This window comes from Anolis carolinensis, chromosome 2 (assembly GCF_035594765.1).
Source record: "Anolis carolinensis isolate JA03-04 chromosome 2, rAnoCar3.1.pri, whole genome shotgun sequence".
NCBI classification, from domain to species: Eukaryota; Metazoa; Chordata; class Lepidosauria; order Squamata; family Dactyloidae; genus Anolis; species Anolis carolinensis.
In genome coordinates this window covers 107406651-107422939 of record NC_085842.1, presented here as the reverse complement: position 1 = coordinate 107422939, position 16289 = coordinate 107406651, and the positions used below count along the sequence as shown (strand labels likewise).

Sequence of the window (16289 nt, the reverse complement as noted above, 5' to 3'; positions counted from 1 at the left end):
GTCACCAGGTTGGTTCAGCAGAAAAAAACAAAAACAAATTCCAGATTCATAGATGGATAATACCTTTATCACAGCAACTATATAATTCACAACAGTGAATTGAGTTCTCCATGACTTTATTCATTGTGCAATGTAGTAAAAATAAAAAAATGAGAAAGATGCACAAAAATAAAAAAATAGTTACAAATTCTGCAGTTAAACTCAGTCCCAAGATACAGAATATAGGCTTGTTGCATCACCGCTAAGTATGCAGGTTACAGATTATATTTGGCAATGCCTGCTGGGTTGGAATAAAATAGTGTGTTGCTATTTCAGAAAACACATGCTTCTTGTAGCTCAGAAACCTGTCTCTTGCCTTAGGCATAACAGCATCTCTCTTAGATCACAAACACTAGGATTCCTAGCATAGATTTTCAGAGAATTAGTAACTCTCATTCTTGTCCAGTCACCTTTTTGTGAGTGTGTTGGCAGTGAACGTGCAGAAAAGACAGAGTGTATTGAAGAATTCAAAATTACTTAAAACAGGAAGATATCGCATATGTTGTTGTGTGAGGCTACATTAACTATCTTGTCACATCTGCCACTGGAATCACTGCTCATCACCACACATCACGGCGAGCCTGGCAGCACCCGCCCAGGAGGTGTGGGGACCTATTGCCCCACGCCTCACACCATTCTGGCTTCCTCTTTCCCTCATCACATGGGAGGAAGTGTCTGCTGACAAGCTTGCCCCATCAAGGGCAATGAAACACGGGATGCCTCCCGTGTTGCCAGTGGCAGCTTTTTTTGGTGGCAGCTCTGGTTCTTCCACAGTTTTGCCCCAGAGCCACCCTGGATGTACTTCTCCCATGTGTAGTGGGAGCCAGCGGGCTCAGTGGTAAAGCTGCAGCACAACTGTAGTTGTTGCCAAAATTTGCCACGTATGATGAGTTCAGTCTACCAAGATAAATAAAACAATTACATAATAAGTTTTAAAAAGGTCAATTGATGTTAGACAAACCAACAAACATGTAATCCCTCACACTGCTATGGTTCAAAAGTCATATTTATACACACCAGTATATCTATTTGAGCATAAAATATACAAGCGATCCATGGCTGGCAATAGCTCTAGCAAGATATTAATATGTAGGTCACCCAGGGATCTGTTGGGCAAAGAAAGCTCCTAACATGGCAAAAGCCCCTGAATGAAACCATAGATATGTAACATCAATATCTCAATAATGGCTTGTTTCTGTTAAATAAAATGGATCGTGATTCTAATCTCATATCAAGTGTTATTTTTAGGAATAGGAAGACTAACATTTTTAATCCATACTGGTTTTATTCATTTTCCTAAAAGATTCCACCACCAGTAGAAAATGTTTCCATTGCTGAATATTTTGTAATTCTTCTAATGCACAAATAGCAGATCAAAGGAACGGCACCTTTGGATTCATCCCAAACCTCATTCCCAGTTTGCTGGTACTGGCCAGGTCAGGAGTGCTATGGTTGTGATGCATAGCAACAAGGAGAATGGTTGCTTCCATCTTTATTGGATCTCAGAATTTATCAGCATTTGCAAGCTATTAAAATTCTGTATAGGACTCCCCCCACTCACCTTTCTCCATAAAAATCTGTGAGGATTTGGTTCGAGATGTGGTGTTTTCAATTATTCATTCTTATAATGTAATCAAGACAGGGAACTGTATATAATAGCTGATACAGCCCCACATTTTGACTTGGCAGGACATGCTACTGGGGTTTAAATAATAATGGATCAGTGGAAGATAGGGTTCTTTAATGTCTCTTCTTCAGGCCACTTCAGATCTATGACTAATGTGATCCACAGGATGAATAAAGACTCCGTTTTCAGCTCAAATATCTTTTTCAGCTTGAAAGATTGGTGTGAAATTGGCCATGCGCCAATTTGCCCAATAAATGCACACAGCCTCAGATGTAGAAGTCAGAAATATTACAGTATGGAAAATCCCAACTTTGGCGACATATTCCATATTGACTAGAGTTTCCTTTTTATTTTGTATTCCACAAGGAAGTCTGTGCAGAGGCTATCAAACAGAGCAGAGTACAGGACTGCCCAACTCAAACCACTGACTGGCTGAGTGTGTACACTAGGGAAGCTTCATTGTGCCATTGCCTGGCTGACACAAAGGTAGCTCTCACCCTTATCTATGTAGCAATCTGGGAGAGTCCAAATGATTTGCTATTATTAAATTATATCTTGGGTGGTAGAATATTTATATGGATATGCAGTATGTATCAGTTTGAAATGGATTGTAGTGGAAATTAGCTGGACTGAGACCTCATCTACACTGCCATATACTATTTATTACTATAGGTGATCTCTCATTGCCAAGTATGATTGCTTTCCAAGGGTAGATTTTGGTGGTGGGTCCATAAGTGACAATAGAGACCTATTCTGGATCTGCGTGATCCTTTGCAATAATGACATAGATTTTCAGATGGAAGGAAGTCGCTACAAGGATTTGCTTTACGCATCTTCCTCTTGGTAAATTTCTCCCTTTTGCCTGCTATTCGTGCCTTTTCAAAATCTATAGCACTGTTGGTAGCGGCTAACCTCCAGTTAGAATGCTCAAGGGCCAGGGCTTCCCGTTTCTTGGTGTCAATGCCACATTTGTTTATGTTAGATTTTAGCCATTTTTAAGTCTCTTTTGTTGTCCACTGACATTCCTTTTTCCATTCTTTAGCTGAGAATAAAGTAACTGCTTTGGGAGATGGTGATCAGGCGTTCAGACAATGTGGCCAGTCCAGCAACGTTGATGGCGGAGAAACATGGTTTCAGTGCTGGTGATCTTTGCTTCTTCCAAAACGTTGACATTTGTCCGTCTGTCTTCCCAAGAGATTTACATGATTTTTCAAAGGCATCAGCATATGAAGCTATCAGCACTGAAATTGCATTATATAGTCAGTTTAGCTTCATATAAAGCAATTCAATGCATTATATGAGGTTTACACAGATCAATTTCAAACTGTATTATATGACAGTGTAGATGGGGCCTTAGAAATCTATCCAAGGAAGTTAGAAGGGGCATTAATACTTTGAGAGTAGGGCTGGATAATCATGTGGCTGCTGTCAAAACCATACTCAGGATGCACTGTATCTAAAGCCAGCAGATGATTGCACATGTATTTCTTTCTATACAAAATAGTAAAAATATAATCTTAACACATTCCGGACCTTTTTGCTGCCCCACTGCAGCTAAAGCAAGGTTACAAATGGTTTGGATTGAGATAGCCATCAGGGACTTACATAACTACTGAAAGTTTTCTCATTTGGTTTGATGTGTCTCTGGATTTCACAGTCACTTGGCTGAATAATTGTGATTCCATCATCAGAAAAGACATAGAACATGTTTCCCACACTAAGACCTTGAAGAGAAAACAACAAATGAAAGAAAAGAGCAAGAGGAAATTTATGTCATCATTTCTTAAGTCTAAAAACAAACGAAGAAAATATGTAAGCTAAGAAAATAAATAAATCACCATACTCTCAAAAAACACCTAGAAATTGGGGGGATGCTTTGGGTGCATTCACAAAATTAAAGTTCATGTCACAAGTAGGGCTTTGAAGTGTGAGGAAGGAGGTACAGTTAGGCTCAAAAATGTATTGCCTTGGTGGTATCTGTCACAAATTCTGGTGAGGAATTCCGAATTATGTGTTTCACCATCTAACAAATATACAAAGTTTTTACTTTGAGATTTGAAACATTCACTAATAATGTGTCATTTCTGAGATATGTTTCAAATGAAAGAATGGAACCAAGCATGGGACACAATTTGAAACTCTCATTTCACATTTGCACAAGCAGCATTTCTAATTTTTCAAGAAAATACTTTGTTTTCTGCCCTCTTGCCATAGAGAGCAAATCCTTATAGCCACCAAAACAAAGGCATTTTTGAAATTCTGCAAACTGTAATTCACAAATGTGGAATCTTCTAGCATTGCAATAGCACTCATCTATCAAAACTGGGGCATTCCAGATGCTTCAGAAAAAATAATCTGTCTTTAAATTCCTAGAAAAATGTATTCTACATATTTCCTTAATCAGAAATGTATTGAAACTTCATTCATGTTACTAATTTCCATTACATGCAAAAGCAGTAATGAATACCTTTTTTCAGATCCTTTCTGTTCAGAGACATTATTATTATACTTGTTTATATAGGCTACAAATACATTTTTGTAATGACTTCTGTCATCTGAAATAATGCTGATATTGTACTTATCTGCCAAATTTCCATAATTGTGGAGCTATGAAAATTTCTTTTTTAACATCTTTCTATTTCTGCATGGAATGTTTAAAGAAAAGTCAATTTTTGTGCATATAGTTCTGTTTAAACTAGTGAACTGTCCTGTTCTGCATTGTGGGAAAATCACCACAAAACATCAAATGTTTCCAGGATTGGGAATTCAGTATTTATAAATGGCACAATTCAGCCAAACTTAAAATCATTTTCCAATCCTACTGTTTTCAATGGAAAAAAATACATGTAGGGGCAATTGTCCATATTAAAATAGATCGGACTTGAAAGTGTCTTTTTCTAGATTGTACCAGGGGTGCTTGAATACTTAAAATATTTCTAAATGCAAGAATTGTTGTTTTTTAAATCAAGGAAAATCTATGCAATTTATGTTTTTTTGCTTTAACTGATACAATTAATCATAGAATGCTTTTTACACAAAAAAGCTTCTTGTGGCATAGATCCTGTAAACAGTTGATAATGAAATACCAATGTTTACAGGACTGGATTCTCCTGTATTTATTAAATATCATAAAAGCACAGTAGAATATAGATATTATACAGTATTTACCATGCTTGTGTGCTTCACTTAGAATTCAGCTTTTGATGTTCAGCTTTTAAATTATACCACAGCAATACCCCAGTTAAGGCATCAAAGTGGATCTAGGAGCAACGATCCTTAAATGTGATGTTGCAGTGAGGGATCATGCATTCTATGATAGCGTGACTACTAGCAAGCTCTACGTAGTTAATCATAACCACTGAAGAACTGAAGCATCTTAGGCTGAAAGTACCTTAGGCTGCCATTTTCAACACAAGTGGACCAAAATCTCTTCTTGCCACATGCAAACAGTTTCTATTAGTTTCAGTGGGGAGTGAATATGCACATCAGAAGGCAGAATTTGGCCTTTGATGCAATGAGTGCATGTTTCTACAGATGTTTAAAACTGGGATATTTTAAAAACAAATGATAGCATTCATGCATTAACTTAATGGCATTTGTGAGCTATGCCTATTCATGCACATTAACCATCCTATTGTGTTATGATAACTTCAATTAAAATGCATTGTCCACTTCTTCAGATTTTATTTGCTTTGTCTTTACAGCATATGTTAATGGCAATGATTATTATGTACTGGTTTCGTAACAGTTCCTGATACAAATTTTCCAATAGGAAAATGCAGAAATTTGGTTTCTGTTAGAAATAGCCTTTAATTACAAAACAGTTTTAAAACTAATTTAACTGAGTGTATTGTTGGTTCTGATTACCCTATATACTCATGTAAAAGTCTAGAAATTTTAGTTTAAAAATCAACTGAAAAAAACTGGGTTGACTTATCGAATGGTCAATGTGCATACTCTAACGTAACTCTTATCTTATCAGAAAATGAGTAAAGTGATGGAAAGGCATGAGCTTAGTTCATTCTGGAAAAACCTAAAAGAAGCATCAATGCCCTCTATTGTCTCCATTGTGGTGCTACGCCTGGCCTTTTTGAATGTCAGGGCAGAGAAATGGCAGCAGTGGCCAGGCCCCCTAAGTCAGCATTGGTGATTTCCCCACTCTGCAAAATGACACGTTTTTCTCCATGGGTCATATCAAAGCCCATAATTTTGGCCCCAAAATCTGCCCTTGACCAATACGTGACACCGACTTATACTTTAATATATATGGCAACTGTATTGTAATCAATAGCAGAGTGCTGTTTAACTTATCATTGTGGATAAGTCACAGAGAGTATTTTACTGAATTGATTTACTGAAGGACACTTTTATTTTTCAACTGAGTGAATGGTGTTACGGTTGGAATAACTAGCAATATAGCATTGTAACAGAGGGAAAAATGCACTCATAGGCTGTGACCATCAGCAAATGAGCAAATTAGTAATTTGCCCTTTGATACCAGCTGCTTGTGCATTTCCTGACACCCTTTCTAGTTAACATTTTACATTTCTGTCTTAAAAATGTTAATTGTAACGAATTTAAATATTAAGCAGTGACTTAACATGCCACCTATGAATCAAATATATTATTAAAATATATATCTTACTCTGCGTGTAATTTTTGAAACCATGAATGATCAACTTTTTCTTAATGTTAGGCTTGACTGCAGACGCAAGCCTTGAGCATTAGAGAACACCTGGGTAATGATTTTATTTGGAGGGTGGGAAGAAAACAAACTTATATAGAAAGGGTGCTTTTTATAGTGGAATAATGATGGTTTCTGAAAGGAATTTTGAAAATATAGCAACTTTTCATCATTTATCAAAAAATATATGTCCCAGTGTCCTATTAGCATTTTCAAAAGCCTAGGGTCTTTTCACACTACACAAGTACATCACTAGGATTTCACTTTATCTTCCAAACCAACATTCTAAGCATACCTGGGATTTGCAGTTGGAAGGGGGGGCATTTAAACTTCTTAGCCAGTGAGCTCATCTGGTTCCTCTCACCAAATAACAAACTCTGAGATCCATGGGATGAAGGCATGAGTATTAAATTGGAATCATAGTGCTATAACTGAAAGAGGAATAAACTCTCTAATAAGATCCTATGATACTAAGAAAAAAATAATATGTTCATTGTAGATTGACAATTTCATCTGTCTGGGGGATGCTGTTCTTTGGTATCACATGTGTTCTGTTCTAGGCAGGGCCGGCCCGAGAAAATTTTAACTATTAAGCGGTGGGCGAAAATTGCGATCGCGGCCTGGAGGGACCTCTGCTGCAGTCTGGCCACCTGGAAAAGGCCAGACAGGCGAGGGTGAGCAGCACGGGAGGGGGGGGGGCAACCCTGGCCCCGCCTCCCGCGCTGCTCACCCTGACCTCGCCTCTTGCGCAGTGTGAGAGGCGGGGCCAGAGCGTGCAGGCCGGGAGGCGGGGCTCCGCCCAGACGGGGCCTTGCCTCCCGCTCCGCGTGCCCTGGCCTTTTCCAGGTGGCCAGACTGCTGCACTCTGGCCACCTGGAAAAGGCCAGATGGGCAAGGGTGAGCAGTGCGGGAGGCGGGGCCAACCCTGGCCCCGCCTCCCACACTGCTCACCCTGACCCTGCCTCACGCACAGCGTGAGAGGTGGGGCCAGGGCGCACGGGCGGGAGGCGGGGCTCCACCCAGATGGGTGGCGCGCCCTTGCCCAGCTGGCCTCCACGGTGCCCACGGGACCGTGCACCTGAAGCGGGCACTTCAGTGGCCTCCGCGTTGGGCTGGCCCTGGTTCTAGGCACTTCATTTTAAGAAGGATCTAGACAAATTAGAAAAGGTTCAAAGAAGCACAACACGGATGTTAAGAGGAATGGAGAACAAACACATGAGGAAATGTTGAAGAACTGATCATGTTCAGCTTGGTGAAGAGAAGATTGATGGATGACATTGTTGCATTCTTTAAATATCCAATGGCAGGGCTGTTTTTCTGCTGTTTCATAGTATAGGATCAGGTCAAATGGTTTTAAGTCACAAGGAGACAATTTTGATTGAATATGAGAAGGAAGGTCTTGACAGTAACAGTAATATTGCAATAGAATTACTGCCTAGAGGTGGTGGGGTATCCTTCTCTAGACATCTTCAAGAAGAGGTGGGATGGTTGTCTGCTGGGATACTCTACCTCAGTGGTTCTCAACCTGAGGGTCCCCAGATGTTTTGGCCTTCAGCTCCCAGAAATCTTAACAGTTGGTAAACTGGCTGGGATTTCTGGGAGTTGTATGCCAAAACACCTCGGGACCCACAGATTGAGAGCCACTGCTCTAGCTGGACACCTGCATTTAACAGGTTAGTGACCCCAAATAGGGCTGTGTAAGTGAATTGCTGAGGTGGCAAAAAACTGACCACAAAATGGAGGAGTAACAGCAGCAGCTACAACTGCCTGAAACCTGTGTGTACTGGTGGCTCTTTCTCCAGTCCTTCCTTCTGAGAATGTGATTGACTGACTCATCCATCCACACTCCTCAGCTATCTGCCCCACATTGAAGGAGGGGCTGCTGTTGTTGCCAAAGGAAGAGGAGTAGGATGAGAAAACTGTTGATGTAAGGGAAATGGGTGGGACAAAGCAGCCTGCCATGTGGTGCATTGAGAAAAAGAAGGAAAGGTGCATTAGAGAAGGAAAAAAAGCAGAAGGAGGAAAGGGGGGGGTCCCATTTGAGAAAAGGAGAGAGAGAAGCATTTGGGAGGAAGAGAAGGAAGAGGAGGAGGAGGAGGAGGAAAAGGATGCAACTGGAGAAAAGGAAAGAAGATCCATATGGGGGGAAGAGAGGAGGAGAAGGATGAACGGGCTGCCATTTGGGAAAAGAAAGAGATGTATGAGGGAAGAGGAGAAGGACGAGGAGGAATTGAGGTTAGGAAGGAGGGCTATATGCAGAATCACATAAATATTTCTTGGGCAAGAAGGGGCCATGAATGGAAACATTTAAGAAATCCTGGACAAGATGGACTTGCAATTCTATTATTGTTATAAGACTGTATGAGTCTATATGTGAGGTTAGTTTCCAAAAACCCATCAGTTATAGGTGACAGTATATTGCTGGCTAGAAGAATAATATTAAGTATAGATCAAATTTATGAAAATATATCTAATCACTTCAGTAAAGAGCTTGGAAATTGTATTTTAGAGCAGAAAAATGCATACGCTCAGCATGTTTTTTTAATTTTTGTAAAAAAAAATTCAGATAGATTTGATACCTTTTAGACATAAGCTCCACATATATGCTCAACATAATCAGTAACTGCCACTAAATTGAACATGTTGTGTCACAAACAGCACATTGAGAATCTACTGAAGAAGTAAAAACAATTACGATTTTTATTATGGTTTTTGTCTGGTACCCACATAGTGTGCTGGTGTCTTCTTTGTCGGTAGGGTGGTGAATCTGCCCTGGAACTTAGTTCAAAGTGTAATAGAATTAACTAAGGTAATGTACAGATTTTGTAAGTATGATTCAATACTTTGGACACCTCTTTAAAGTTCAGACTAAAATACAGAGTAAATTCACAACCTCAATGACATAAAAGATTCCAGTCACCAAAACATTATGGGAAGTTTAAATGCTTTTTGCTACATATATATTTAATATTTTCACATTTTGGTCCCAAATGAATAAATGCAGAGCTCTCTCATATATTACTGCAGATAATGGGAATTACTTTTTCCTGGTGTTATGCTTCAATGTTGCAGTAATGTCTGAAATGGTTAGATGTAAACAAGATATTGTATACCTACATTTAATTTAAGTTCAAGTACAGTACATAATGGCTTTCATTCTAGTATCTCAGCTGACAATTAATGATACATTTATAAATCTACAGTTTAGTTGCATTAACTTTCTATATGCCTGTTACATTTTATGGGAAATTTGAAGTGTTTCTGAAATACTACATCACTCAATGTGTGCCAATTATTTAATCGGTTTCTCTGTAACTGAAAATGAGACCTGCCAACATCGCTAAAGTTAGTGGCAAATCAGTGGAAAATGGTCCATTATGGAATTATTAAAGCAGACAAGCACATTATCACTACAACAAGACAATTTTACTGCAGTACCTTCCTCTCGCCACAGTATGTTTGCAACTGCAGCATCAGAGAAATGGGTGAGCCAGAAAATGGTCAAGAAAAGGAAACAAAAAACATTGTTACATTGTAGCAGTTATATGAACTTAATACCCTCCAGTTGCAATTGCCTTTTTAAAAGAATATGTATTTCTGAGATAGTCTTACAGCAACAGAAAAAATATGTCTGTCTTACAGCATTAATTTGGAAAAAAATATGTCAGTGGAGTAAAGGAGTGACAAAGATAAACCTTACTGATTTTAATTTTCCCTGTTCAGATCCCCCTCCCCTCCACACAGCAGATATCTCATTAAACATTTCTGATTATTCCTTAGAAAAAGAAAAAATGTGTCTCTTCGTGAGTGGATGATGTTTCTTTTTCTGCAATCACGGCCTTTTATCTTGCACAATCATACAAACGCATCACCACATGAAAGCTCAATGTGTATGCTATGTATTTTCTGTCAGATAATTACAAAGAATATAATAGGGAAAGGAGATTTTCTTCTTATTAGTACTCATTAGCAAGCACTTTGATGTTCAGTGCTTTTAAAATTATTTTTAAGAAGCCCTTCCTTGAGCAATCCACAAAACCCACAAAACAGGCATAATTGTATAGATGACTGTCATCCATTATCTTCTCTAATGTTCACATTTCATAGTTTTATAATTAATGCTCAGGCCCCATTTTTACTCTGTGGAGTAGCCGTCTTGTATTTGACATGGAATAAATATTAGTTAGGGGCTGCGTAGGCAATTCCAGTTATTTTTCTGGTTATATGTACATCTGTATTCCTTGTATTAGTTAAGGGCAAAGTAGCCCATGAAAGTTTGATTTGCCCAGTACAATGTATCTGATGCATCTGGTGCAAAAGATCCTAATATTTATCTTACATACTATTTGGAAGTATAGACATTTATGAAGATTGGTATTTGCAAAAGGACATTCTGAGCACCAGAACAGAAGTGTTACATATAAAGTTAATTTTAGGGATCATTCAAAGAAATGCAATTCTTTGACTTTAAAAATATAGCTTGTTTCTTTCTCATTCTTCCCTGCCATACTAACTTAATCAGGCAGGCTCATATCCCTTTGATTTCTTTAAGTTGGAACAAAGCCCTGCAGATATTTCTTAGTTTTATTTCCATCACATTGTACCAACAGTGGGATGAATTTAACCATGTTAAGCTGTGCGCGTTTAAGATGGAGGAGGATATTTTGCCCATTGGTGAACAACAAAATACAACCCACTTACACACTTGAAATCCAGAAAAACTTCCAAGTCACAGCAGACTTCAGCATATATCAGTATAACACAATGGTATTCTAGAGGCAATCTTATATGGATCAAGTTGTTCCCACCAGCCCTGCTGTCTGGACTCCATGGGAATGGAAAGGACACCCAAAGGGTTCACTTTATGCTGGGACAGGCACAAGACATTGGTGGCTTCTGGATAATGGTGTGCTCAGGAGCATACCAGTGCATATATGTATTGTTGTAGCCTGTGGCTGGATAAAACCCCATAAACCTCAATTTTAGATGACTAATGGAAAGTGAGGAGCACAGCAGTGAACATCTTAGTCAAGCTTAAGGCAACACAGGCTGGATGGCATCCTACAATTTTCAGTGTGCTTCTGAGGATATTATCTCCCCTGGATAGGTGACAAGTTAATCATTTTTAGACCTAATCCAAATTTGGTCCAAGGGTAGGGACTACTCATCCCTATAATAGTAAAATAGTACATCATTTCAGGGCTAAATTTCAAATGGGTTTAAGAACAATTGGGGGTTCTGAGACACAGATGTGGAACTTTTTCAACACACTTGGTATCAGAGGCAGTTCAACCACCAGGCCAACTAGGCAGTTGCCTGTGGCGCCATCTTGTTGGGGGCACCATCGAGGCAACTCCTGTCTCCTGCAAGGTATTGAACTGCTTTTTCTGTTGATTTGTTGTAAAACATGATGTTTTGGTGCTTAATTTGTAAAATCTTAATATAATTTGATGTTTAATAGGCTTTTCCTTAATCCCTCCTTATTATCAAACATTTTTGCTTATCCAACACTTTTATTTTTCAGCTATTGGTTTGGGGGAGGGGGGCGCCAAAATTCTGTTCGCCTACACTTGAAAAATACCTAGTACCGGCTCTGCTGGGTATTCATAATTGATTAGCATATAGATGCAGTGTTGCCTGGGTATGCATTTTGTTTGTGGCTCTTTCTTCCCTTCTTCCCTTGCTTTCCTTCATACACCTTTCCTTCCTTCCTTCCTTCCTTCCTTCCTTCCTTCCTTCCTTCCTTCCTTCCTTCCTTCCTTCCTTCCTTCTTCCTTGCTTTTCCTTCTTTTGTCATTCCTTGTTTTTTTTTCTTCCCTTTCTTTTTATTGTCCCTTTTTTCTTCCTTTCCTCTTCCTTCTTTTTATTTCGTTCCTTGTCTTCCTTCATACCTTTCCCCCTTTACTTTCCCCTTTTTCATCTGGCTTTTATGGAAGCCACAGTCTCTTAGCCTCAGAGCAAAGTGCAGGTACACACACACACAGCTTCCAAAATATAAATCTTCATTGTACTGCTTACTTCCTTATGAGGTGGACCATGGCTTTCAGGGCTATGTTGTGTGGCCGTTTTAGTTTAGTTAATCCTTTCTATCTATATACTGCTGTTTTAAAACTTTTTTGAGACTCCCGCACTAAAATGGGGTGGATTTTACTTCAATTATTTTAAGTTGGGTAATAAAGGGTGTGAGTGCTAAATTAGGTCCAGATCCATCAAGCCATGTAGAAACCTTTGTAATACAAACAAAGGAAAAAAACCCAGCAAACAAACAAAAATACACATTTTGACATCTATAGGTTATTGTTGAATCAATGGTAAACAACATGTTTATGTTATGATCATGTGGACTTTTAATCAGAAAACCCAGTTCAATTTTCCAAAGGCCATATTATTCAAAAACAAGCGACAAAATGTGTAATTTTAGACACATACACTTACATGTTCATACATAATTAATAGAAAAGGTGTAGGAAATGCAGTGACTTCAACTTACGGGTCTTCCTAGCTGAATCTTCAATGAAGAGAGAAGAAATATCCTCATCAACACCCACTTCATTTTTAGCAATGCAAGTATAGGCCCCTGTGTCTTCATACCGAACACTACTAATGTGAAGTTCGCTTCCATTTGCTGCAAGAAAAAAAATAAAGAAGTCTTTAAGGTGTTCTAACCTGAAAATGGTTTTGGAAACGGAGAAGTTTGTAGGAGCCAATCTTTCATTCACTTGGTAGAGGGAGCTCTGCAGAAACTAAATAGGATGAGAGTGTCAGGAGCACAAATACTTCATACTGGGTTAAGATTTGAAAAAGATTTCAAGTAGTTTCAGCACTGATACCACCTACAGATGTAGAAGTTTGAAAATGCAAAATCTGCTCAGGCTACATATTATGCCTTAATTTTATTGTTCTCTATTTTAAACTGATAAATAGAACCATAATTCTTCTCTGCCCACATAATATCCCTATGAAGAGAAAGAAAACTAAAACAACATAATTTATACAAGATATGGGGACAATTAACTTTCATCCCAAACAGGCCAGTACTTGAAACAAGATTTACCAAAAAAAGGAATATAACATTTATTATCATAGGTCTGTCCAGTAAAGCCCAGGCCATGAAAAGAAGAGAAGTTGTCGAAACCCCACTGGATAGAATAATTAAAAGGAAAATAGAAATAGATAAAGGAATAACTGGGCTATTGTATGATGTACTAATCACATTAACTTACAATACAAAAATAACCATTATAGATAATTGGAAACAGGAAAAAAACTTCATTGAGAAATTAATTGGGACTTGGATTGACAATATTCCTAAAATTAAGCATATAAGGATTAAAGAAACACAAAGGAAAATAATAACTAAATGGTATAGAACCCCACTCCAAGTAGCACATATAACGGGAAATACTTCAAATAAGTGTTGGCATAACTGTGGGGAAATAGGTACATTTTCCCACATGTGGTGGGACTGTAGAAAAATTCAGAACTTCTATAGAAAAATAATGGAAGAAATAATAGGGAAAGAATTAATATGGGACAAAGCTAGATACATGTCTCTCACAGTAAAGGTAAGGGAAGATAATAATAACTGGACAGAGATTCTAAAATATATGACAGCCGCAATACAAGCCACGATAGCCCGAGGATGGAGGGATGATACAAAATGGGATGTAGAAACCTGGTGGACTTATATATCAGAATATATAATTAACGATTTCATCATTCAAAAGAAAAAAATTTATACAAATAGCCTAAAAGATCAAGACTGGTTAAGGAAATGGACTGTTCTAATCGACAAAATAGACGGAGACGAAAGATACCGTACCTTGAACCAGGCGTTCCACATGATTAAACTGATGTATTGACAATTTTGGATGGCTGTTCCAGGGGGGTGGGGGGCATGGGGGGAGGGTGGGGGTGGAGGGTGATACATTTCTAAGAACTGTTTAAAATGTCATTTAAGAAACAGTTACCTTTGGGACAATGTATACTGAAATAAGTTATGTATGGCAAAAATAGTTAATTGTTATGATGTATCAAAAAGAAAAAAAACATTTATTATCATTGATTTAAGAATGATTGTGAATTAGTAAAAGAAATACAACAATTTTCCCATTTTTCTCTGGCTTTATGACAAACAAACATTTTTCTTACTCTTACCTATCAGCATCAGTTGCTTGGATGCTTTAGGCACAAGACCTATGCCATTCTTTAGCCAGGAAATTTTGGGATTTGGAATGCCCTCAGCGTGACATTTGAGGCTTGCTGAAACGCCAGGTTCTTGAGCCTGTGTTTCAGGATAGACACGAATTACTGGTGGCACTGTAGAGAGAGAAAAAGGATTTGTGATTTTAAACCAAGCTGTCATATGTCACCTCTAATAGTTTGCTGCATTTTGCTCATATCAAATGCTGTACTCAGAAGCAAACCATGTGTTACATTCAATTGCATGTTTCTTTCTCCTGCCAGTTTGTTTGTTTTAAAGAACTCTGAAACCGAAGAATAAAATGTGTGTATTGGGTTGTGGTAGTTTTTTTTCTTGCCATCTATGGGCTCAAAATGTGCCCCTCTCACCTGTACATTTTCTCTGCAGGAAGAAAAGCAGCTAAAGCAGCATGATTTTGAGTAAGATTTAATGACCCCTTTACCACTACTCTGCCACTTTTGACTGCAGGCTAACAAACAATGGAAGTGTACAAGATTGGGTTGTTCTACATTCTGATATTGCCAATGAAGACACTTTTTGGTAGAAATTGAACTGTAACTTAAACATTTCATTGCTCCAAGATTGGGTGATGAGAAGCATCCAGACTCCCTCCTCTCACCACGTTTGTTGCTAGCAATGCAGTCATACATACAGCACTATTAAAAAGCGAACATTTTAGTGGTTTTGTCAGTGAGATTACCATGGTAAAAGCTAACAAATCATGACTCAGATGAATGACTGCTAAATTAAAAAATTAGTAGTACTTGGGGTAGGGTGGTTACAGACAGCAAATATGAACTGCTGACTATGGGGCCAGTTACATTTTTCAAAGTCATAGAGTGGATGTATGTGCTTCAGTTTCTTTCGATTGCTTCAGTTTCTTTCGATTGGTGATGGTGGCACAATAATGATTGTCGACTCATTAGCTCAAATGCTATTTTCTTAACAGAGTAATTCTGGGACATCATCGAAGAGAAATGGAGGAATAGTGGTTCCCACTTACTGTGGGGCTTCTGGCAGCAAAGTAGTTTTTAATGGACAATCTGCTATAGCTACAGGTAGAACCCTCCAAAAACTGACAATTGAACATAACAGGTCTCTCATTTCCACCTTTACTGGAATCTCTCTCCCCCTCTCCCCCCCTCTCTTTCCCTTTCCCTCCCCCCTCCCCCCCTCTCTCTCTGGGTTGCCGTATTCTCATATCCCAATGAAGGCAGACACAGGTTCATCTTATGCAAATTTACAATATTTACATGAATCTGCTAGCAATAACGTGCGGTCTTTACAGTGGACTTTGCAGAAAATGGTTCAGCTTTGCTTCATAAAATGGAGGAATCAACCTGTTTAGCAAGTCTTCCAAATTCTGATTTACTATCAATAAAGATTAGATTTTACACCTATTTTATATATCTATATACCTGGAGTAAGGAGCCCCGGTGGCTAAGTTTGTTAAAGCACTGAGCTGCTGAACTTGCAGATCGAAAGGTCCCAAGGGAGCGGAGTGAGCGGCTGCTGTTAGCTCTAGCTTCTGCCAACCTAGCAGTTCGAAAACATGCCAATGTGAGTAGATCAATAGGTACCGCTTCGGTGGGAAGGTAACGGCACTCCATGCAGTCATGCCGGCCACATGACCTTGGAGGTGTCTACGGACAACGCCGGCTCTTCGGCTTAGAAATGGAGATGAGCACCAACCCCCAGAGTCAGACGTGACTGGACTTAATGTCAGGGGAAACCTT

General features: G+C 38.8%; 1 protein-coding gene across 3 annotated transcripts in view; it reads right to left on the bottom strand.

Annotated features, from left to right (window-relative positions):
• Positions 1-16289, bottom strand: part of fstl4 (follistatin like 4) — a 638776-nt gene that overhangs the window by 20602 nt on the left and 601885 nt on the right. For 2 of the 3 annotated variants that reach the window (XM_062970369.1, XM_062970368.1), the window contains exons 9-12: positions 14508-14669; positions 12841-12975; positions 9789-9815; positions 3272-3390 (exon numbers count right to left, since the gene is read on the bottom strand). In XM_062970369.1, the coding sequence (XP_062826439.1) occupies positions 3272-3390; positions 9789-9815; positions 12841-12975; positions 14508-14669 (443 nt within the window). The remainder of the gene's footprint in view (positions 1-3271; positions 3391-9788; positions 9816-12840; positions 12976-14507; positions 14670-16289) is intronic. The other variant, XM_062970370.1, reaches the window with a different exon arrangement.